General features: G+C 44.1%; 1 protein-coding gene across 5 annotated transcripts in view; it reads left to right on the top strand.

Annotated features, from left to right (window-relative positions):
- MICU1 (mitochondrial calcium uptake 1) overlaps positions 1-25,046 on the top strand; it is an 84,229-nt gene that overhangs the window by 53,085 nt on the left and 6,098 nt on the right. For all 5 annotated transcript variants that reach the window (XM_015633132.2, XM_015633131.2, XM_015633129.2 and 2 more), the window contains 4 exons: positions 986-1,068; positions 5,875-6,072; positions 19,157-19,294; positions 23,341-23,449. In XM_015633132.2, the coding sequence (XP_015488618.1) occupies positions 986-1,068; positions 5,875-6,072; positions 19,157-19,294; positions 23,341-23,449 (528 nt within the window). The remainder of the gene's footprint in view (positions 1-985; positions 1,069-5,874; positions 6,073-19,156; positions 19,295-23,340; positions 23,450-25,046) is intronic.

Below are 25,046 nucleotides of genomic sequence, written 5' to 3'. Positions count from 1 at the left end.
TGTTTGCACAGATGAGGTTAAAGAGGGGTGAACCTCACCAGTGATCCGTGTTAGATTTGGGTGGGAAATGAGAAAAGGAGCTAGGTTTTAACTGATCATTTAAAATGACAGCCCTAGCATTAGTTACAGCCTAGAGGATTCCCTAGAAATCCCAGCAAACAGCACAAATCCTGTAGGAGGTGTGTATTTGAAAGTAGCAGAGCATGATAAATCCTGATATATTAACTTAATTTGGGAAAAAATTGTGGCGCGGCGTTGTAGCTTCAAACAGCGATGGGTTACAGAGCCCAAAATGGAAATGTACTGAAATTCTGTGGTGGGATGCAGGGAAAAGGAGTGTGGTTGGCTGGGAAAGGGATGCTTTTGCCGTTCTGACTAAATAAACCGTGACAGCACAGACTAAATGCAATGAAAAATAAGGTACAGCGGCGTCTCAGCTCATGAGCTCCAGCCCACACCTTATCTCAGTGTCATGACTGGGCTGAGACAGGGTGGTCATGATTTATTTAAATTTGTACAGGGAGGCAAGAGCTGAGAACTGCCCAGATTCCAGGTCTGCTCCTCACCCGTGGGAAGCACAGAGAGTGCAGTGCCTGAGGAACATCCTCTGGTGTTCGACTGCATGGAACAGGCTGGAGCTTCTTGCTGCATCATTTTCTGTTAGTTGTCATTAGAAATATCAGATGGCATCTTCCTTTCCAGCTTTTCCCACATGTAAATAAATCTTTCAGATTTATAAAATCTGTAAATAAATAGATTTTTCAGAAATATCTCTTCCTCACAATTCCTTGTCAAGACCATTGGTAAAAGGAGCACCATGAAGCCCTTAGCTAGAGGTTCCTAAGAGCCGCATTTCCTTATTAGAATTGAAGGAAATAGGCAAAATTGCTTTTTGATAAAGTCATTCAGAACTTGTGCCCTTTTTTTACTGAGCTTTTGTATCTTTGCTGACTGTTTTTTGTGTGTTGTTGGGTTTTTCATACAGCTCCCCAGAGGAATTTTGAAATTGCCTTTAAGATGTTCGATCTGAACGGTGACGGCGAGGTGGACATGGAAGAGTTTGAGCAGGCAAGTTGAACAATCAGTGCTGTGGCATCTTAGCCACAAGCACAGCATTCCTCTCTGATGTTACTGCCTTTTGTATTTGTGCTTAGTGCTGGTTTGCACCTTTTCCTTCTGTGCTCTGCTGTGTTGCTTCAGTGCTTGCTGTTTGTTTCTTTAAACTGGATATTTCAAGAGAAAATTTTTCATTCAACCAGCAGTACAAACTCAGGTTTCCTGTGACTTTTTCACCAACATTCAAGGCCTGGCTGGGTGGGCCTTGGAGAAGCCTGGTCTTGGAGGATGTGTCCCTGCCTGTGACAAGGGGTGGAACTGGATGAGCTCTAATGTCCCTTCCAATCCAAACCATTTTATGATTCTGTAACATTTCCATACAAAAAGTCACCTTTGAGGTAGACAAAGAACTTTTTTCACTCTACTGATAAAGTGGGATTTTGATCCTATTGCCTTCACAGCTTCTACTGCATTCTTTAATTTTGTCTTTAGAGAATAGCCAAGGTAAGTCTGCTTCAGAGGAGAATTTATCCACTTATTCCAGTGTAATCCAAAAAGGTATTATTGAGTGCGTGTTTTCATTAGTCCTCTACTTCTTACAAGGCTTCATCAACAGGGACTTTGCTGCAGGTTTTTTAATGAGTTTAGCCTTCATGTCTGGTACTGGTGAGCTTTTCCTATAAGCTGTGATTTATGGTTATGTCTTAGTGAGAATAGATTGAAGGCTTGAGCTGTCAGTGGGGAAAAGATTTGCCCTCCCCAGGCAGAAGAGTGTGATTTTTCCAGCCTCTTTCTAGCCTTAAGATATTGGGAACTTAAAAAACACCCTGAAATCACATCCTGAATCACCTGTGTGTGCTATTCATAAAGGGAAATTCAAATGCATTTACAAAGTGCTACCCAAGAACAAAGCAGCCCTGGAGAATCCAGGGACAGATTCTTACTCATCAGTTGGCTCAATGAGTAATTAACTGCAGAAGAGTCTCTACAAGGTCATGCTTGGGGCACTTGCTATAAATGGGAAGAACTACTGGCAAAGGAGGTCTGTTGAATTGTCCTCCCTTTCTGATCTTTTGCTGTCATCCTCCTTAAATTATTACCTGTGGGTATGATGTCACCATCACGAGCTTGCTCCAGAGCCATGGAATATAACTGGGTAAGTGCAGGGTTTTGGATGCACACTTTGGACTATGAGGAGACTTGAGTGTGTTCATCTGCAGTCTGATATCACTTCACTTGAAATGTAAACCTGGGGTTTTGTTCGTGTCCCTTCCTTTCCCCAAGGAGAAATTGCTGTTCTTCCTTCTATCTGCACAGTGCATGGACACAGCCCTCCATTGCAGCTGTGTAACCATATTGAACAGTCCAAAAGGTGATTTATGGTAATTGTAATGTTCTAGAATGAAATCAGTTATGGAGATAGATGAATTTAAGAAAAGCAGAGGAAGATTAACCTCCTCCTAAGAATGCGGTGATACCAAGGTGCTAACACAGACGTCATGTTTGGCTTTTTTATTAGAGCCAAGTAAAGTGAAAAAGGAACATTTCTACAGGATGAATGTTCCCTAATCACTATGAAGATGAGGGTACAAAATTGATTTAAATCATTTCAAATTGTCCAGTAGGCCAGGGGAAGTTACACATGCACTAAGTCACATAAACCTCCTTAGGAAGGGGAAGGTATTTTTGTTAAGCTGGTTACACATGTCACTGCCTGTACAGAAAGGAATAAAGTTCCTGGTTAGTATCAGAGTGAAGGTGAAGTCTCATCCTCCAGAGCCTGAGAGTCAGAGGATGAAGGAGCTGTTTTGGAAAGTGAGAAGTTACCTGTGAAGATACTGATTTGCTGCAAGAACAAACACAGCTGCAGTGGGAGGCACATATATCTCATTATGCAAACACATAACGTTCCAAACAATTGTTTGTAAGATAAATCCTCTTTTTCACTCCTTGTGGAAATGCCTAGGGGAGATCATGAAGGATGGCAGGGTTTGCAGCCTTATCCTGTAAATCTCACCTGGCAGGAGCAGCTGGAACTGGCCCTCTCAGGGGTTTAAAAAAGCAACATCATTTTGGGGAGAATGGGTTGAAAAAGAGGAGTAAGAAAAGGACCATCATGGAAGCATCATTCCATCCCTGCTGGCTGTGAGCACTTGGGAATGAACTCCCTACTCCTCCCTCACACCTTGTCTTTGGAGGCAGCCAACAGCAGGTCCTTCTTCTTAACTGATGTTTGAAAACCTCATCAGGAAGGAAAATTAATTCAGTAATTTAGCTGATATGTGACTAAGTTGGAAGCTTTAACTACATAATAAAAAAATATTGAATTTCTTCAGGCCTTGTAAAGAGTTTTAGGTTTTTTTATCCGTTGAGGCATCTGGTTAGTGCTCAGTCCTGAATATAGAGGTGCCTGCATCAGTGTTGCCTTCAATCCTTCATCCTTTGGTATGTAAATTGTTAGTTTACTCCTCTATTTTTAAAGAGAAGTTAGCTGTAAAATAGAGAGCTCACAGACAGTGTTACTGGTGATTTCTCTTCAAGTCTTTAACTATTTTAATTGATTTTTTTTTCCCCTCATCTGGTACAAAACATGAAACATTACAAACACTTAGGCAATGTGGTGGTTTCACAGTGATTGACATTTGGGGAAGAAGTAAGAAAATACAAACCAAAAACCAGTGGAGCATGTCAGAGCTCCACGTCCTTGTGCAGTTGATGAGCTGTGGATTAGGGTAGCTCCTTGCAGTGGTGCCTGCCTTTCTGGGCATTAAAAGGATTACTCAAAACAGGGACTGGTGAAATCATTTTGGCTCCAGTGCCCACAGTTGGATTTTCAACCTGTCTGGCACTTGTTATATATGGGAGAGGAAAAGAGAGCCATAGGATTCCATATAAATTACACCCAGGAGAAGCTGCTCTGTGGAGCAGTCTGCAGAGTGGTAAACACTCACATAGAAACAGGGGCAGTTTTCCAAGCTGGCCATAAAATGCCTTGCTTCAGACAGTTTATAAATATTTGTCTCCAAACTTTGCTGCATGCAGAGCTCACAGTTAACAGTGTAGCACAAAGCAAACTAAGGAATTGCTATTTACAGGGGAAAAAAATCAGAATTTCTGAATAGTTTGGATTGGAAGGGATCTTAAAGATCATCTCATTCCAACCCCCCTGCCATGGGCAGGGACACCTTCCACTATCCCAGGTTGCTCCAGATTCTGTCCAGCTTGTCCTTGAACATTTCCAGGGATGGGGCAGCCACAGCTTCTCTGGGCAGCCTCTGCCATGGCCTCACCACCCACACAGAGAAGAATTTCCTCTTAATACCTAGTCTAAAGCTCCTCTCTTTCAGTGTAAAGTCATTACTCTTGTCAATAGTCTTTCCATGTTTCTTGCAGGCTCTCTTCAGGCACTGGAAGGCCACAATTAGGTCGCCCCACATCCTTCCTCGCATCAGAGTGGCCAAAAAGCCTCAAAACCTCTTTTCTGTGCTATTTTCCTCTTGATTTTCTCCTCAACTCGATTTTCCTCTTGGAAGAACAGCCAGCAGTCTCTGGTTGGGATGCAGGGTTTCCAGCAAGGTGAACCCAGCAGCAACAGCATGCCTTTTTCCTCCAGAGCATCTCCTTTGGGGCTGCTCCAGCACTCACTCTCTCATTAGGAAAAATTTGAACACACTGAATACCACAATAATGAAGTTCTGGCATCTTTGTGACAGCTGGAGCTCTTGGCAGCTGCTTTTCTTCTTCCCTTCCAACTTTTGTCAGCAGAGGGAAGAGGCTGATGGCAAAGCAGTGGTGTTCGCTGGAGCTTTGGGAAGCCTGGGTTGTCAGGTGGCTTTTTTTCCCCCTCCTTTTTCAGACTTGTCCTTAATATGAATTCTTTTGCTGCCTTGTTGGAAGAGATCTCTCTACACAGAGAATAAGCCTGGCTTCTCATATCCCAGCAATAATCACTCAGATGCACTTGGATAGTTCAGTGTCATACTTGAAGATGGAGAGAGGAGATGGCTGCATTTGGCTTGGCTGCCCCCTTAAATTTGCACAGAACCCTTAAAATAACACACTCTCAGATTTTCAGGCTGTAACATCTTTCAAGGTCAACCTTTTGGCATCTTTTATGGGCTAGGGAAGTTCTTTTGAAGAGCCTTTTGTGCTGGGTGGCACAGCCCCAGGGATGGAGGAACTTCCAGCTGTGACAGAGACAAGGAGAGGGTGCCCTTGGGTTGAAAACCCCAGGATTTGTGCACGAGTGGGCAGAAATGTGCTGTGAGCTCACAAGGATGGGCATTAAAGGAGTGGAAGCTCTGAAACATCTGAAGAGTTTTTTCTTCCCCACAATTGCTGCAGTTTTTTCACCTCCTGGGATTTTGCTGGGAAGGAGCTGCTCTGCTGACCAGGGGTAGGATCAGCACTAGAATGTTTGTCTGCAAACTGGCTGAATTGTTTCCTAAAAGTCATTTTAAGCACTTGATTCTCTTCTTTCTTTAAGTGGTGCCTGAAAAAACCAAAGCCTGAGAGGCTGTGGACTCATCCTTGGAGGTGCTCAAGGCCAGGTTGGATAGGGCTTGGAGCAGCCTGGCCTATTGGAAAGTGTCCCTGCCCATGGAAGGGTTTTGGAACTAGATGGTCTTTAAGGTCACTTCCAGCCTGAATTATTCTGTGATTCTCTTAAATTCAGCCAAATTTTTGAATTGCTGTGTCTTCTGAGAATTATTTTATGAGGAAAAGAAAGGAAGGTGAGCTGAGTGTGGAGTACTTCCTGCTGGCACCTGACTGGTATGGTTTTGATTGTGACATCCTCCCTGTGATTTTTTATTTTAGGTGCAGAGCATCATCCGTTCCCAAACCAGCATGGGCATGCGCCACCGGGACCGCTCCACCACCGGCAACACCCTCAAAACCGGCTTCAACTCCGCCCTCACCACCTACTTCTTTGGGGCTGATCTCAAGGGAAAGCTGACCATCTCCCACTTCCTGGACTTCCAGCGCAAGCTGCAGCACGATATTCTGAAGCTTGAGGTTTGGGGTGGTTTTTTTTGTACAGGGAAGGGCAGTGCAGCAGGGATTGTGCTGCAGAGGGGGGGTTTTGGAGGAGGAGTAAGAGCCTGGGAAGGGTACAGAGGGAATTTCTGCAGCTGTGACTTGCAGGTCCAACCTGTTAAATTCCTGATGAGCATTTCAGTGTTCAAGGAACATCTGCAGCATTTGTTGGGGGCTGCTCTTGTGGAGTTGGAGCAGCAGCTGGCACATCCTAGGTGTGTGTCCCTCCAAAAGCCTGGCTGTTGCCTTGGCACTGCTGATGGATTGAAGTGATTAAAGGGAAAAACAACAGAGGCTGTGAGTGACCTGTTGCTGCCTTGCTGAGCAAAGTTGGTCTCAGTTCTAATCAGTGAGCTGGGCCCTAAAAGGCCAGGATTTATAACATTCCCAAAACTCTTCATCTCTGCTTTTGTCCTCACCTTTTCTGTTTGTTTCATTATTCTGAATGTTTTTGTTGGGAAATGTTCGAGGTTTGTTTGAATCCTCCTAAATAAGTGGTCTCTATTATGTGACCTCTGTTGTTCACTCCTGGATGTTTTATAAGAAATGTTGTCCCTCTCTTCTGAATTTCACCTCCTCTTTAATTTGCATTACCCTGAGTTTTAACAGCAGCTCCCAGCCTCCTGCTCCTAGTCACATAACCTAAATTTAAGCATCACCCTTCAAAATTGGGGTCTTTTGTATAAAATCAGTACAAGGAAAGCAACAGGGGACTTGTTGGTCTGTCTCAGCTCCCAGGCAGAGCTGACTCAGTTGGAAATGGTGCCCATCACTGCATCAGGCTGCAAGGTTCAACCTGGCTTGAGCAAAGCCAGGCTTTTATTTGCATTGGAAATCAGGATTAGTGCACAAGAAGATGCCCCCCAGCTTATTCAACAGTGCTCAGAGTTCTGTCACTTCAGTCTGGTGTGTTGTTGCTCACATGCTCAGGTTGTGTGATCAGCATTTTATTAAGTTCTTATCAAGTCAGTCATTGAAACGGAATTTATCCCCTTTTTTATTTGGAATTTACAAATCCAAGTAAGAAACTGACCCGAGGACTGATTATTTTATTTTTGTGAAGGCAATTGTCCACTTCACTGCCTTCATTTCATGGCCATTAAAGCAGGTGGTGTGGCCCTGCCTTTGCAGGGGGAGGGAGTAGGCTGCTTGAATACAATGTTTTTTGTGAGCTGAGACAGTTCCTCAGTGCCTCTGCAAATTGAAAGGAGTAAAATACTTTTTAAGGTGAAGAAACATCAGCTGTAACTTGAATGTAAAGGCAAAAGAAGCAGAGATTATTCTATATGCCCTGATTTTCCACTGCCATATTCACTCCAGGGGTGGGCACTGAAGTATTCCTGACCCTCTGCTCCCTCCACAGGTCCCCCACTTCCCTCATTAAGAAGCAATGGAGATTTTTTTATTTTTTTTTCAGTTTCATGGTACTTGTTCTTCTTTTCCTGCTGTCACAATTTTATTTTTGATGATTCCAGTCAATTGTGCATCTTCCTGGCTAATAGTAGCTGCTTGTCTAACAGGTTATTTATAACTGGGGACAATAAAATATATTTATGTCTGGATAAGTTACCAAATATCATAAAAGCATCATTACTGACTCCCTACCAGCACCCTTGAGCACAGCACCAGGCTGTGCTTGGCATTCCTGATACTCATTTCCACTGAAATACTGATGGTTCTGTTCTGCCAAACTTAACTTTTCCCTGAGTTCAAGCTACTAAAGCCCTGATTTTCCTGTTCATAGCTCACATTGATTTAGGCAAAACAGGCCTATTTCTGTCCTCAGCATGGCTTCCCTCCACTTCAGCTTTTATCTCTTTTGACATGATCTCCCACCTTTTCTCCTTGCTTCACATTCAATGTGTTTGTTCACAGTTAAGGAGCTTTTCACACCAGTGTCTGGTGGGTTTGTGTTGTTCTTTTCTCAGGGAGTGCCCTAATGAACTCAGCATGCTAATTCAGAGATGAGATGTCTCTTGAGAAGAGAAGGGTTTACCCTGGCCCATGTAAATCAGGAAAATGTGAGAAGTGATGCCCAGCTGAACTCTTGTTCCCTCATCTACTCATCCTTTGCTGGCTCAGGAAAACTGGAGCATGGTCTGAAGCTGGGATGTTGATTTGAAACCCAGTTTCTGTTCATGTTCAGAGCTCTGGGGAAGTCCTTGGGGAACTGCAGGTCTGAAGAATCTCCTGGGGCTGGTGCAGCCCCCAAGTGACCTGGAGCTTTTGTTCTCAAACTGGGCTGCTGGCTTTGTCTCTTCCAAAAAAAGAAAGCTACTTTATGAAAGACCTTTATTTTAAAGCTCTTTTTCCTTCAGCTCAGGATTCAGGCATTGCTGCAGTTCATACTAGAGCTCTTTTCTGCTGACTGAAGGTGGAACAATAGTTTCTGACCATCTGAACCCACTTTATCTTTCCTCTTACTGATTCTTGTTCATTTTTTTAAAAATCAAAATATCCATGCATATTTCTTGCTAAGATTCAGCAGAAACTCTCACAGAGGAATTAACTCAGACAAAGCCCTGAACATTTCAATGTTCCTTATGGCTGAAGTGCTGACAGCAGGTTTAAATAACCGTGACCTGGTGTTTTCTTCTTCTCTTCTGCTTTCTTTTACTTTCTTTTTGAATGTGTGTTCCATCACTTTATGGAGACTCAGCAGTCAACTCAGTTGCAGGAAGGGAAGGATGAGGAAAATAACCACAGCCAGAGGTAAAAGAGAAGCTTTTAACACCTTATTTCATCCTTTGGGGTTTGGCTACTTGGAGAAATCTGTGGTCAGTTTTTTGGGTTATGGGGTGGCTCTGCTTGCTTAGCTAAGGCTGAGCTACAGGAAACAGCCCAGCAAATGGCAAGATCCTAAAACCAGAAATCCTTTTTTATTGTGGCTTACCTCAACAAACAGTGACAAGTTTGTCTGGACAGGCTCTGCAGCTCTCACGTGTCTCCTTGGGACTGGTGGTGTTGGGCTCACTCTTTGGCTTTTGAGTGGAAGATCTCTGTGAGTCTGGAAGATGAATAGAACTTGACATCATCATTTATGCTATTTCTCCTTGTAAATGCCTGTCCCAGATATTCCTGTGTTCTTGGGGGACCAAAAGGATTCCCAGCCAGCCTGTGGGGCTCTTCCAGCCTAAATCTTTTTAGGATTCTGGAGGTGCATGTGGAAGAGATGAGTGAGCCCTTTGTTCTCTGTGTCTGTCACTCCTGCAAGGCTACCCAAAACCTGCTGATAGCACTGATTTAGTCTCCATATTTTTCCTCTTACCCAAGGATTAAAGATGCCCCAATGTGTCCCTCCCAAGAAAAAGGTGTTCCAAGGAAAGTAAAATGGGATTCTGTAAGACTGTGGCAAAGGTACGAGACACCACTGCTGTCATCTGAAAAATTCCGTATTTTCTGTGTCTGTCCTGTGACAGAACTTTATCCTGGAAATCCCTGATTTCATGGCCAGTGCCAATACAGTTACTGCCTGGTTTGGATTTTATGAAGATGGGGTGATGGATGCACTTCCATCTGCATTTCTCATTAGCAAGTCCTAGATTCTTTGGGATATCAGCCCTGCCTTAACAAATACTGTGGTTTCAGAAGGCATTTCTGATGCTGCTCAGTTGGGTTTTAGGGTAATAACTTAAATCTGTTAGTGCCTTTCTCAGTCCCAGTGTTGCAATAGTTAGTATCCAAGTAATCCTGTAGCAGATATTAAAAACTGCTCTGTTGTTACAAGCCTACTCAAGATTTTTTGGGATTCTGCCTTGTTTTTATGTAGGCTGGCACAGCAATACAGGTTTTCAGTGATTTGTTAACACAGGCAACAAAGCTTGCAGTAATGAGGCATATATCTTTGTTTCTTCTGCAGTCATTTAGGGGGAAAATGAGTAACTTAAGTAAATTGGTTTGAGGAGCCTGAAAAAATGAAGTGTGATGGTGTCAGATTGGCTGAGCTTTGCAAGGAGAGGCCCAAAATTCGGACTTTTTAGAGGTCAGTTTGCTGTTGAACTTACACAAGACATTTTTATTTGATTTTAAGTCACCTTTGTGACAATCTCTGTCATGATGAGCTGTGTTGTCTCTCAGAGTTGTCCTTTACCTGCTGATCCTTTCACTTCAACCTCACCACTGACCCAGTCCCTGTGGAAACAATGATTGGGAATGTCATGTTTTCCCTTTTTCCTTATGAATTCTGCCTTTTCAGCAATGCTGTAAAGGGTTCTGTGTACTTACATAGTTTTGTCAGTTCTACACCTAGTTCTGTATCTATATCCTCTATATCTGGAACTCCTGCTTTAGTTCCAGATTTGCTTTCTCTTCCTTCACACGATGTTTACATCTGAAAAGGCAAACCAGCACTAGTGGAATTGCCTCTTCAGTAGGGCAGTTAATGACAGGTACAAAAGTTGTTTGTGTTCTTTGTGAGTGATTTCCTGACCTGGCTACAGGGGAAGGAGAGGAGGATGGGCTGATGGCTAAATACATATGTGACATACCCAGTTAAAAGTGGGATCATCCAACCACTGTGAATAGTTTCACATCAGGGAGCTCTGTAGTTAAGGAGGCACAGTCCAGCATACACATCTGTAATCTGGGAATTTCTAGGCAGGCAGTGGAAGTGATTTGGACAGCTCATCCTGGTTTTAGCAACATTCAGAGCTGGCAGCCTGCTTTTGTCTTGGCATGTGAGTAGAAAGGGTCACGTGGAGCTTTCAGGTTGAGTGCACTGTCTCAGGTTTGGGGAAAAGCTGGCATTCAATTCTTGTCCAGTGTCAGCCAAAGACTTGGGAAGAATTCAGAGTGGAACATCAGTATGGAAAAAAACCCAAAACCTGAGGATAGGGATAAGTTATGAGGCCATGGCATGTGCAGCTTAAAGGAAAGACAGGAGGGAGATATAACTGTCTCACTAAACACGAGGAGTCACCACAGAGGAGTCTGAGGCAAGTCATTTTCATCAATCAGGAACAGCAGAGCAGGTAATGAAATGCTTAAGTGTGCACCAGGGAAAGTTTAGTTGAAATCCAAGGCAGGTTGAATTCCAGTCCCTTTTTCTATTAAGCAGGGGGAATGCTTGTGGGTGGGGGGGTTTGCTGTCACCGGTGAGCTACCAAAGGTTGGTCTTTGTGCCTCAGTCAGAAGATGCCATAAATGCTGTTCCTAGCTGATTCCAAATCTAAATGAGGAAACTTGTGCCAGAGGAATCAAACCCTCCCAGTGCCTCACTCTGAAAGGCAGAGGAAGAGTCTATGGGGTGGTTTGGGGGGCCTCAGGATTATAAGAGCATACTGAGCAACTGCATGTCAGCTGTAAAATCACAGAATGTCCTGAGTTGGAAGTGACCCAAAAGGATCATGGAGTCCATCTCCTGGCCCTGCTCAGGACACCCCAACAATCCCACCCTGTACCTGAGAGCGTTATCCAAGCACTTCTGGAGCTCTGGCGGCCTCGGGGCCGTGTCCATTCCTTGGCAGCCTGTTCAATGCCTGACCCCACCTCTGGGTGAAGAACCTTTTCCCAATATCCAGCCTAAACTTCCCCTGACTCCAGGCTGTTCCCTTGGGTCCTGTCACTGGTGACCAAAATACCCAGTGGTCCAGGAGTGTGCCAGTGAGGCTGGCATGGAGTGGCAGCACATGTGCTGCAGCTGCTTGTGAGCATGGCTGGGACAGGCTGGAACGGGGCAATCACTTGGTGAGAAAACACCCGCTGCTGCCTTGCCTGTATTTGAACCAGGTGACTTCAGTGTGGTTGATGCAGTGGCTCTGCAGGGGAAGCTGTGGAGGATTTTATTGGAATTTCTATTTATTGCATCATTAGCAGCAGTGGAAGGCTTTACTCTGTACCAACAGGCTCCTTTGGTTTATGAAGGGTGTGTAAATCCACTGCCGAGCTCCCGCAGTGCAGCAGAGCCTTCTGCCGGACCCCTGCAAATAAAACCCCAGGAGTGCCATTTGGGTTCATTACCTTGCCAAAGGAATGTGTGGAGGTTTGTATCAGAGTCCATGAATTAGGAAATATCAGCTATTTAGCATAGATGCTCTTGTTTATGTGTGCACAACCAAATCAGCCAACAGCCAGGGAGCAGCAAAAGCTGGTGGGCAAGAGGTTGGGGATGTCTGTGTGAACGTGTTCTTGTAGCAGGTACCTGGCTTCTGCCTCCTCCTTCTGCTGCATGAACAAACACCTCAGTCCTCTTGCTCATCCTCCCCTTTAAAGCTCTGAATTCAGAGCTGTTCTGCACCTCCACACTCTCGGTGACTGAGACAGGGACATCCGAGTCGAGATCAGAAGCCAGTTTTATTGAGTATACAAGGCATTTATATAGGGTTTTACTTGTATGGCACTTACATAAGGTTCTATTTTTGGTAACAATTTCCCATTGGTTATACATTCTTCATGGCAGCAGTTACCTGGTATCAAAGTTTCACAACATATCTCTTGGTCACTTCTGCCCCATGGAGTAGTTATTTGTGTCTGTCTGTCCCATGGTTTCTGTTTGATTAGGCCTAAGATACAAGACTCCTTCATCAGTTTCATTGTGCTCTCTGTTTTATTCCCACACATTACTGGCTGTGCTTCAGCCCTGACTTTGCTTCTGCTGATGCAGGAAGAATGTGGAAGCAGGACCCTTTCCCCTGCTAGGCTGAATTAAACTCCTGCAAACTTATTCTTTTTGGGGAATTGAGCACCAAGGTCAAGCAGGAAACAATGTGAACTCTTAACAGGCAGTGAGAGAGCTGTATTTCTTAATAAAACCATTTACAGCAGCTCCATGGAGGCTTAGATATTGGTATTTTTCAGAGTAATGGCTTCACTCAGGTGCTTGCAGCTCCGCTGTCCTGTGTGGAGGGTTGGGAGTTTGTTCTGCTTCTGAACTTTCCTCTTATTCAGGGAGCGTGCTGGATGGAAAAAGTGCTCTGTTCCATGGTACCAGGAGCATTGTCAAGGGCAGGGATGGCAGTAACAGAGCCAGGTCTGGAGAGCAGACACAGAAGGAGATGGCTCAGCTCTTCCCCCTCTCCATGCCTTTAATTTATCAGACGTGTCCTTTTTCATGTCCTCTTAGCATTACTGATTCCTTTTCTGTAGGATTCCTTCCTGTCATTCCCTCACTGCACAGAGTGTGGATCTGCTCAGAGCCTGCAGGAAGATATTTTCATTTGTGGGCTGAAGTTCAGGTGCAGCCATCTTTACATAACCCTTTTTTAAATCACTCATTAAAGTGGAACAAGTGGCTGGTGATGGGAATGAATTTTCCCCCTTGCAGGCAGCAGTGGCTTGCCAAGGTCAATGAAATCTCCAAAGCTTCTCTCCAACATCAGGTCTGCTGGGATTGCACTGCTGCTGACAGATGGACATTTTTAACCTGGCTGCTACATATTCACTTAGGCAGAGGGGAAGAAAGTGTGAACAAGGGAGAGTGTTTGGAAGATTGGATTTTTCTCATGTGAAAATAGCTCCGATTTCTTTATTAATTTTTAAGGTAAAGAGAAGCAATGCTGCAGGCTGGGTTTGCCATTTCTTCCTTCCCATTTTCATTCCTCCTGCTGTTAGCAGCTCTGAACATCTTCAGAGCTGTGTCTTTGAGCGGGCTTTACCAAATAATGCAGTAATTACACCTGGGGGCTCTTTGTAGGCTGTGTCCAGAGCACACTGAGCTTCATCTTGCAAAACCCAGCACTTCAGGTCTGTGTCCACAGAAGAAACCCTTCAGCATAATTATCCCTCCCTTCAAAAAGAAATTAGTATTTTGTATCTTCAATCTCCCCAAACAAAAAGCCTTTAGAAACTTTTGCCTTTCTTTTTTTTTTTTTTTCTGGCAGTAATTTGGTGCCTGTGCAAACACTTCAGCTTATTCACAAATACATTAAATTTTTTTTGGATGGATGAGGTTGCTGGGATTTAGGGAGATATATAGTGTTTTCCCCTTTCTTTTTCTTCCTGTCATAGTTGTATATGCAACTTGATGAGAGATCCTGGCAGCCTCCTTCTCCAGAACAGTAAACAGAGCCAGTGCTGCAGTAGTTTGCAGATAAATAATGTATTACAGCCTGTCAAAGAAAGCTTTGAGCAAATATTACTTTAAAGGGTCATATATTATGAATCTGAATATTACCCTACAAATCATTATTTCCCAGACCCTTTTGATTCCTTATTATGCACAGAGAGCTCTGGAAACAGGTCACCTTTTTAAACTACCCCTAAACCTGATAGAATTAGTATTAGCAATATTTCTTCCATGGATGTTTATTTTAACTTGCAGAAAGAAGCTTAAAAATCATTCCTCAACACTTCTCTCCCCATCCAAAAGTCCTTGAAGATGTATTTCTCTTTGCTATCTCAATTAGGAATGTGGCACACATACATTTATTTATTTAAGATCCTTGCTTTGAGATTGTAGGGAATACATCATCTGTTGGATTTGTTTTTAGGGGAAACCTTCCTAGAAATTTAAGAGCCTGCTAAAATACAGCTGGATATTTAGCTAATATGAGTGTTTGAAGAGGATAGGAAGTATATCCTTTTGGCATTGCTTTAGGAAAAATCTGAGTTGTGTTTTCATCCTGCTGGCTCCTGTTACAACTGGGTGTTTCTCTCCTGCACCGATGGGGTTTGGTGGATCCTAAATGCTGTCTGTGCCAAGTGCCAGGAGGTTATTTTAGCCATTTTCCTCTTCAGCAAACAAAGCAAGAGACACAAGCCACCAGTGTGTGTCCAGCCCAAAAATGCCAGCTTAGGAAGGAGGTGTATCATCTGCAGGCATAATTTATCCCACTTTGCCATGGGAGGTTTTGACATCCACTCATGGTTGTGTGATGATGCTGAGCCCTCTCTGGGGGTTTTGGTGTCCCCTCCCCAGTTGCAGAGCTGGGGTTGCTCTCTTGGGCCCAGCTGGGTCTGGTGACAGCAATCACAAAATGCTGCTCCTCCTTTTTTAAGCAGTTTTTTAAATTCCCATTCTCTGGTTGGAGAGGATTTTAGCACTGGAGTTTTAGGTAGAATCTTCTCCTGTTAATACTTTTGATTATGACAGATTTATTGAGGAGGAAGGAGAGAATCAGCTGGGAGGAGAAACCTTTTCCTTAGAAGTGTGTGGTACCCAAACTTGGCCTTTTTCTGAGGCCACTGGAGCTGCTTCATTTCCCTCCCACTGGTGAGCTTTGCTGGCAGAAGGAGAGATGAAAGGAAACCAATGTCTACATTTAGGAACTTCCAGCAGGTTTTTGGGTTTTTTTTTTTTCCACCAGGATGTTTCTCGTGGTGGTATCTCTGAATTGGTTTGGGCTGGATGTTCCTCAGTGCCTGGGATTTGATTTCCTGCAGAGGAAGATGGATTGAGTTAGTGGAAGGAAAAAAAAACTGAAGCAAGGAAGAAAAGATATTATGGCTCTCCTCTTTTATGATGGATCCTTGTATTGCCTTTCCATAAACTTGTGCAATTTAGGAGATGCAGAAGCAGGGAAAATTGCTTATTTGTCCTCTGTTCTCCTCCTGTGAGAAAGCTTTTCTCTCAGAAGGAAGGAGAGTGGGGTTATTTGAACAAAACTGGGCATTTCATCTCACAGAGGAGCAGGAATATGCTCATCCTGTCAGGTTTGAGGGGGAGTTTGGGACTATTTAACACATGTCTAAGGTTATGGGTAATCTTTTAAATAACAAAAAAAATCAGGGAGTAACCTGCTGTGTATTTGGACTGACAACTGGGACTGGGCTAGCAAAGCTGGTGAAGTGAAGGGCTGCCCCCCATTTCTCCTACCTTCTTCCCCTCCCATAGGATTCCAGAATGGCCTGGGTTGGAAGGGATCTTAAAGCCCATCTCATTCCACCACAATTTCCACCATCCCAGGGTGCTCTAAGCCTCATCCAGCCTGACTTTGGACACTTCCAGGGATCCAGGGGCAGCCACAGCTTCTCTGGGCACCCTGTGCCAGGGCCTGCCCACCCTCCCAGGGAACCATTTCTTTGTAATATCCAATCAAACCTTCCTTCTTTTAGTTTGAAGCTGTTCCCTCTTGTCCTGAACAGTTCCTGCTGAACTGTTCCATAAACGCCTTGGATTTCCTTTCACCTCACGTTGGCTTTTAATGAATTTCAAAACACAGCCTTTTTTCTATTTCAAGCTAATTTCTTCAGCACCTCAGGTGTCCTGGCCTGCAGGAGGAACACTGGCCAGCATTCTATCCCATTTTCCTTGCCTCGTGCAGATGCAGAATCCACTGCTGGCACCAAGTGGCTGCGAGTGGAAACTGCTCTGGAGGTGTTGGGCTTGCTGGATTTTGGGGCTGCAGTTTGGGATGGGGTAGGATCCCCTCTGGATAATGCCAGGTGAATGACTGCTTTGGCCCTGCTTTTCCTTCTTGAAGATCCATGAAAGGGAAAAAGGCTGTCAGAGGACTTGTTTGCCTGTAATAAATCCCAGTGTGCTGTGCCCTGCATCCCCTCCTTGTAGGGTTTGGGGTTCTTGCCCTTCCCCAGTGAATAAAAAAATAACCTGTACAATATCATCCTGTGCATGGAGGCAAATAATCCTGATTACCTGGGAATGGGCACTATTTTTCCTGCTTTCTTCAAATACCCAGAGGATTTTAACACTTAACACTGTTTGTAGGCTGTGTATTGAAAGAAAAATTCCTATAGGCTTTGCACCTTCCTTCATTTCCAAGTGGTGACTTGTGTTTGGCTAGAAGACATTCCAGAGGGTAGAGGAGCATGGATGTGCCTGTGCTCCTGGCCAGGGGGGTGGGAAAGGGGGTGTCAGGAGTAGCTGGGGGTTTTCTTTCATCAGAAATCAATGGGTTTCCACTCACAAATCCTTTGAAGCCAAGTTTCTTTATGGATAAACAGAATCTCTGACATACCAGAAAAAAATAAGCAGAATTTCCACCCCCTGAAATTTCTCCTTAAATGACATGCCCTGCTTATCCCTTCTGTAATTAATTTAAATGCATCTGACAGTAGCTTGGAGGTAAGATTTGAACTTTCTTTGGCCCTCACTGTGATGCTGTTGCTTTTTCTCAGTTCAGTGGTGGTTATATTGAAGTTTGGGAACTGGATGTGGACCAGCTGTCACTTCCCAGCCCCTTTCTGGGCTGACCTTTGCAATGAGCACAACTGTACATGACAGCAAATATCTGAGTGCTCTGGTTTAATGTTAGAAATGATCATTTTTAAAGTGAGATAAATAATAAGCAGCATAAATTCCATAGTTTCTAGGCTTTTTTTTATTATTATTTCTTGTAAATATTTGTGTGGTGTATCAGTACAAAAATGAAGATGAAAAGTATTTTAATTTTTCCTTTTTGGTTCTTTTGTTTTGTTTTGTTTTTTTCATCTGGTAGCACAAAACTGACCACAATCTGAAGGTTTAGTTCCAAAAACACCTTCAAGGAGCTGGTTCTTTATTCCCCCATCTGCAGGGAGCTGTGTTTGCATGTGCTACCCCATGGAGCTGCCCAATGCTTGATCCTTAATGCAGGGCAAGAGGAGAGGGGGCTGATAGGATTTTAGACACCAACTTGAGATTTTCTAAGTGTAGTCACCACTTAGGAGGTTGATCTGAGATATTTGGACCCATTTCCTGGCCTTTAATTAAAGATGGTACTTAAAGCTTTGCTAAAACTTGGGGTACTTTAAGGCTGTTGGTAGAAAAGTGCTGGTTGGATGTCTCTGGGGATGAGATTAGGAATATTAAAGCAGAAAAAAGCATCAAGGCTGCTTCTGAAGCAGCACTGATGGCAAATTTTTGTGTCCCAGGGGCATTTTCTTGGCATTCTTCAGGCATGACAGAAATTCCTACTTTAGCTTTTTAATGAGGAACATTCCCAAAAGATGAGTTTTCTCTCTCTTTTCCCCCAGCAGAGGAGAATGGGAGAGGCCCACGTTTCACATCATGAGTGATCTCCAAAGCCTGTATCAGATGACAGTAAAAATCACCATTTTTCCCCAAAAACTGTGTGGGCCACTCAGGTGAAAGCACAGGGGGGCTGAAGAGCAGAATTTTGCCATTTGGGATCTGCCTCCTGCCAGAGTCACCCATACAAATCCCTCCAGCCTTGCTGCTTCACTTATCAGGAATCCCTTGGTTTCCCACTGGGAAAAGCAACTAAAATCTGGTTGATAAGGTAATAATTAAAAATTCATTAGCACTGAAGAGCAGCTGAGGCAGGAATGGTCAACTCAGCAGGAGCAGAATGTCAATCACTGGTACCAAGTTGTTCCCCATGAGATTAAAAATTAATTTTGTTGTTAAATGTCATCTTCTGACTTGTGATCAGCTGAAGTGTTGGTCTTGTGTTTCCTGGTAAATTTGAAGGGATATATCCCAAATAAGGGATCCTGAGTGCTGAGGTCTGTGAAGCTGGGTGAATTCTAATGTTGATGCTTGTAGATTCACAGAGGTGGAGGAAGAGGAAAGGATGAAATCCCCATTATTCAGTGGGCAAAGACCTGGTGCTCCCACCCAGCAGCTCCCCAAGCTGGGCAATGGCTCTTCCCTCCTTGCCTGCAGTGGAAGCCAGGAGACAAACTGCTGCAGGAGAGATGGATTAGTGGAGAAAAACTTCTCTGCCCAAGGGCTCTTGGGAAGTTCTGCAGGGGCTTCACACAGCATTTGTAAGAGTCAGGGACTGGAAGGGTCTGAGGATGAGGAGAACTTGGAGAAGGTGAAGTCTGGAGACATCCCTGAACCTTCCCTTGCTGGGACACTGGTACAGGCCTTGGAGCAGGGAAGAGTAAAATGAGAAGACCTTTGCAAGACTTTTCATTGGTGTATTAACCACTGTCCCTGTTTAGAGCAACCCTGGAACCACTCCTTAGCCCAGTCCTGTGGGATAAAATTGGGAGGGTGAGATACAAGGGCTTCTCCCAGGAGCTGTCCATGGAACAGCACATGGGGAGAATGTGGAGAGACAATCCTGGGGAAAGCAGACACTGAAACACATCAGAACTTCTCCTTCACCAGTGTTTCCTTCAATATTAACTTTTATGGTGCCTTTTTTATGTTTCATACCTCAGATGGAGCTTTCTGCTGCTCCTCATTCTCATCTCCCTGTTTGCCTTTCCCTTGCAGTTCGAGCGGCACGACCCGGTGGATGGGCGGATCACGGAGCGGCAGTTCGGGAGCATGCTGCTGGCATACAGCGGGGTGCAGTCCAAGAAGCTCACTGTCATGCTCAAACAGCTCAAGAAGCACTTCCAGGATGGAGAGGTCAGTGGTGGTCTTGGAAAATTTGGGAAAATTTCTCAGCCCCAGGCTGGGCTGGGAGATGAGTTAAGTCAGTCCCAGTTTTCTTTGGGAAAGCATCCACTCCGTGTTAAGCCGTGGTGGAGAGAGGGAAGAGCTGGGAATGCAGGGGTTGGTGGCCAGTGCAGGCTGTAGGTTCATGCCTGATGAAAAGAGATGCTGTAATTTTAAAAATTCAATTTGCTGAATGGCACCCTGGGTCTGGAGCCAGAACAAACACTGAAGCCGTGCTCCCAGTTCCTGGCTCGACCTTGGATTCATTAGCTGCTGTGACCAGGCAGGTTATTATTTAGTTATTAACTTCTGGGAAAAATTACTCACAATTTACAGAGGAGTGAGTTTGCAGACCCTACACTCATTAATTCAGTGAGAGACCTTGGAATAAGATATCCATACCACAAGATGTGCTTTATCAGGTAAGGCAAGTATGGGCTGAGAAATTAGAATTTTACATCTGCTCCTATAATGGATGTTTTTTTATTAAGCCAGAATGTTCTTTTATTAACTGGAATATAAACAAACAATTCATCAGAGTGAGAATGGATGGAAAATCTTTGGCTGGCTGTTTTAGAGCTGCTTTCTTCTGACATCAGAACCAAACTTTATTTCTTAACTGGTTGAGGTGCCAAGTGTGTTATAAAACACAAGTTTTGACCAGGTTCTGCTCCTTTTTTTTGGTTCCTTAATGGGATTCCTACATTAACAGAAATCATTTGATTTCTCCAGGAAAAAGTGCTTAAATACAGTGTGTATTTAATAGAAAAGATCAGCTCTGGTTTTGAAGTTTGCAAATGGTTGATTCTTTCTCTGTAATTTTGGGGTTTATATATACATTTATTTATATTTTTGTGTGTACAGATATTACTGAACAGTAGCTTGATGTGTGAGAAAAGAGTCAAAGCAATTTATTTTGGAAGGTTTCCTACAACAGATGTTTTCTTCCTTTTATGTGTAAGCCAAGAGCCTGACAGCTGTGCCAGAGGAGGAACTTCGTGTTCTTACCTTACTCCTCATCCCCAAATCAGCCAGATTGTCTTTCTATTTACAGCCAGCCAGATTCAGAGCAAATCTTTATCTTCCTTTTTTTCCAAGGACTTTCAAGGAGAGGAAATGGGCAATAGGACAAAAAAAAATTACATTTGCAAGGAATAAAATTGGTGAAAAATTCACAATTCCTTACACTGGTGAGGATAAAATGCCCAGAAACTGTCCCAAACTCACCCAGCAAGGCTTTCCCCTGGAAGTACAGTTATTTTGAGAGAGCTTTCTTATGGAATCTGCCAAACCTTGTCTTCCCTGTGTGATGCAGTTACCTTGAGTTCACAAGGCAACCCTGGCAGCCTCCAAAACAACAAAACTCTGAGTTTAATCTAATCTTTAGCTGTTTTCCAACACTGTTATTCTGCATCCCTGCTTTTGGGAGTGATAAGTTTGCTTCTATTAACTGCCAATCTGCTTTCACTATTTTTATTTTTCTTGAGGAAAAACCCAATCTTACCCTGCATATAGGTGTACTTTGCTTATTCAGCAGAGCTGCCACATTCTGTTTTGTCTAACATGAGTGTCCTCCCCAAGTTGTACTTACACAGCTGATTTTCTCCTCCTAAGAAGAGCCTGAGTCATCAGCAATACTCACAAGCAAGGTATTATTTGTTTTTTGCCCCTCTAACTGCTAGAAAACCAAGCTGTGTCTTTAGAAACCAGTGATTCACATCATCTACATGTGCTTTGGGGGCTGGCTGAGGTATTTTTCTGTGGAGATAGCAGGGGATGGCAGCAAGGTGGAATTCCTGGCTGAACCTGGGTTCCCAAGTGAAAAGCCCTAATTTTTGCAGGAGGTATTGGAGCTGTTGTGTTACAAGCAGGTAAGTGCTTCTGGAGTCTCCCTGCTTATGTTTTGTGAGGATTATTTGGATGATGAAGGGATTCATCTGATTATGAATCAACAGCTGGAGCTACAAATGCCTTGAAAGAGGTGATCATTCATCTGTTGACTTGCCTGAGGCTGTCCCAGTCTCTGATTTTTATTTTATTTTGGTAGCTGGAGCAGAGTTAATGCTGATGCCATCCTCACCTATAAGGTTCCTCAAAAAAATACTAATTTTCGTAACACTGATGGCATTTTGCTACAGACATTCATTTCCACATGAAAGCTACAATTTGTAGGATACACGTGTGTCACTGAGTTTGTTTTTTCAGCTGGTGAAAGGACCACAAAGGGCAGGTTGGATGGGGCTGGGAGCAATCTGGGGTAGTGGAAGGTGTCCCTGCCCATGGCAGGGGTGGGATGAGATGGGCTTTGAGGTCCCTTCCCACCCAAACCATTCCAGCATTCCAAACAAGGGTCCATTTTGCAAAGACAGCAGTGCTGCTTGGGCATCTCCCATTTTGGGAATCCCAGGAAAATATGATGTCTGTGGCTCTTTGCTTAGAGCACTACAAACCTCAGATGTCCCACACAGAGCAGGCAGATGCTGACAGTTCATCTTCTGCTGAAGAAGACAGCACAATGTCTTCTGCTGACCTGGAAATGGCCACACACCTCATGGTTCTCCAGGCTTTTCCACACTCTCAGTGCCCTGCTCCCAGGCAGGGAGGCATCATGATAATTGTTAAGATATTTTCTATTGTAGAACCATTGTACAAAACAGAGGGATCTTTGCAGTGCTTCCTTCAGGAGTACCTGATTAATTGGATTATTTTTTTTTCCTAGGACAATATTTAATTTAATTCTGCTGTACATCCTAGTGTTCCTTTCAGGAAGAGGAGCAGGCAAACATTCAAGGAAAGCTCCCTGCAGAGCCACCAGGGATTTCTCTCTTCAGTCAGCTCTGTTGTCCATGTGTGCTCTCCCATTTTGCCATCTCATCCTTTTTGGCCCAGATCCATGAATCCAGGGCTGACAGAGCTGCTGTTCCATGTGTCAGTGCACACATAGATCATCAGTGCAGTGCCACATACTCACAGCAAAGATAGGAACAAGCTGCAAATGTCTGTATGGAAAGACCTTAAAAATTTTCTTTCAAAGGATTGGTGGCTTCTTCCCTGATTAGAAGTTGTTTGAGCAGAGTTACAGCAGATTGTGAAAATTTATATTTGACAGTACCTGCTGAACACATCCAGATCACAGAACTGTGCTGTTATGCAGTTAGGATTTTTAATATCTTGCTCTATCAATCTGTTGTGCCAGGCAGGATAGGAGGAGCCTGAACCTGAACTCCTGACAAGCTGATTTATGTCTCGCAGAGAGGGAGTCTGAGTGGTTATTACCGTGGTGATGATTCACCTCCTCCCTTGGCTCCGTGCCGTGGCTCTGCTGGAGGAGTTGGAGGCTCCAGCTCTTGTCCCAGCACTGCTGTGGTTGTGCTGGAGCTGAACAGGGTGATAAAATCAGGTGTAGTGTAACCAGGTGGGGTTCCCAGAGCTGTGCACCACTTCTGGGGAGCTCAGGGTGTTTTTCCATGCCTATCCCAGAGCGTGGCTGTCGGCTCTCACCGAGCACATGCTCACCTGGCCCAGGTAAGTGGAGCAAACAGGGATCCTGCCTCCAGCAGCAAAGCAGACTGGGACACTTCTGTGCTTTAGTGTCACCTTCTGCCACACTGGGTAAGACATGGATGCCCCCAGGGATTCCTGAATCCCTTGGGAGGGACCTTACAGTGCACAGACTGTTTGATATTATCATTGCAAGTGTGCAGGCTTCAAAAAAAACTATCAGTTCACCTGTTTGTAGTGGTCTCCTGCATCCCAACTACAGGCTTGTGGTGTGTCTGCTCACCTGGGAGATGGTTTTCAGTCCCTTCCCATTGTGGGACTGGGAGGGAAGCAGGAGGGGAACAGAAGTACAAGTCACAACCCACATCCTCAAGTGCCAAGGCTGAGTTTTTGGAGTGTGCAGATGAATTCCCTTCTGGCTACAGCTTCAGGCCAGTGAGTCACTGTGTCATTTCCAGGCAGTGTCTGTGATCTCCTTTTCCCATCACCACATGAGTGTCTTTTCTCTGTCCTAGGGGCTGACATTTGAGGAGGTGGAGAACTTCTTCACTTTTCTGAAGAACATAAATGACGTGGACACGGCTTTGAGCTTCTACCACATGGCTGGAGCTTCTCTTGATAAAGGTATTAAAACCTGGGGGATGTTCAGGTGCTGAAAGCCTGAGGGAGCACAACTCATTCCGTGTCTTCAGAGTTAGGAAGGTATCAGACAAGCCCAGGCTGACAGGTTAAAAATGTACCCAAATTGTAATTCCTCCCTGTAATGAGGTGCTTAGCTTGCTACACCCATGGATAAAGAGGGATTTCAGGTTTTATACTTCCACAGTTTTAGATACAGGGATAAAAAAAGGGTGACATGTGTAGCCTGAATGGATGAGGAAGCAGTGATTTCATGGTGGTACCTGCAGAAGGACCATTCTGCTGTGTGACCTAAGGAGTGTGCCACAGGCTCCAGATCCCAGGGACACCGGTGTTTCTTCTTCATCCCCAGCTTCTGTATTGACCTTTTTTGTCTCCTTATACAAAGGACCTCAAAAATGAGTGTAAAAACATTCTTGCAGAGTTATCTTCTGTGGCTCTCTGATCCACATGGCAGAGGCACAGCAGCAGTGGGGCTGGAACTGCATAACCCTTGTTTTGTTTCAGCTTTGCTCAAAAATCATAGACTTTGCCTAGAAATAAGGGCTGGATGCTGCATTTTTGCCTGGAAATCCAAGCAGTGGCAAACATCTTCAGAGCTCCCCTCAGTGAGTGCTGGAGGGAAAGAGGGAGCAGCAATGGAACACCACTGAGCCCCAGACTGAGCATTAAAGTCTGTCCAAGACTCTGTTTCAGATAACCCACAGTCCAGAGGAGTGGGCTGAATAAAGCTCAGAGCTGGTGTTTCCTGGGCACCTTGGTAATAATGTGGTTTATTGATCAGACCAATCCATATCCTCCTCCTTCTCATCATGCTTCCTTTTCTGAGCTGGTCTGTTCTTAGATCTGACACACTGATGTAAAAAAATATATATATATTTTTCAAAAAACCCCAAAATATATTTCAAACCAAAGTCCCACTCTGCTGCCAGGATCTCTCACAAGTGTGTGCTTTTGTCTTTAGGTTTTTTTTAAGAAGGGATTTTATTTTTTTAAACAGACTGAGAATATAAAAAAAAGATGGCAAACTCATTAAAAGATTTTTAGGCTAAGTGGAAACTCTTGTCTGCTGCAAAGTTAAAGCTGATTTATTTAGGCAGCTGCAGAATTAAACATTTTGGAAGTCAGCTATTCAAACTGCTGCTGTTGTGGGGAAATATTAGGGCATTAATAGGTTTTGGGGCAGTGGAATTACAGAGGGAAACAAACATGTCACACATCTCTGCTTGTGTGTGTCAGCAGCCCTTCTCATCTTAAATTTTTCTGGGGGAAATCATCTGTACTCTTTGGTTTAGATCATCATTACCTTAAGACTTAAGAGAACCTGACAGGATTTTCTTTCATTTAAAAGTAAAATGCCAAGTCTGGGTGTGCTGCTGCTGCTGCTGCTCTGAGCCCTTCCTGCAGCATCCCAGAGGAGGTAATAGCCCAGCAAATCAAATTTACTCAGTGCCCACAGGAAATTAGCATTTATCATGTTGTGGAATACACATTTTTGCAGAATTTAGGTCTGTGTGCAGTTGGTAAATCAGTGTGATTGCAGTTTAATTATGTGCCATTAATGAGCTGCTGCAGCCACTGA

This window comes from Parus major, chromosome 6, assembly GCF_001522545.3.
Source record: "Parus major isolate Abel chromosome 6, Parus_major1.1, whole genome shotgun sequence".
NCBI classification, from domain to species: Eukaryota; Metazoa; Chordata; class Aves; order Passeriformes; family Paridae; genus Parus; species Parus major.
This window is presented reverse-complemented; position numbering and strand designations above follow the sequence as displayed.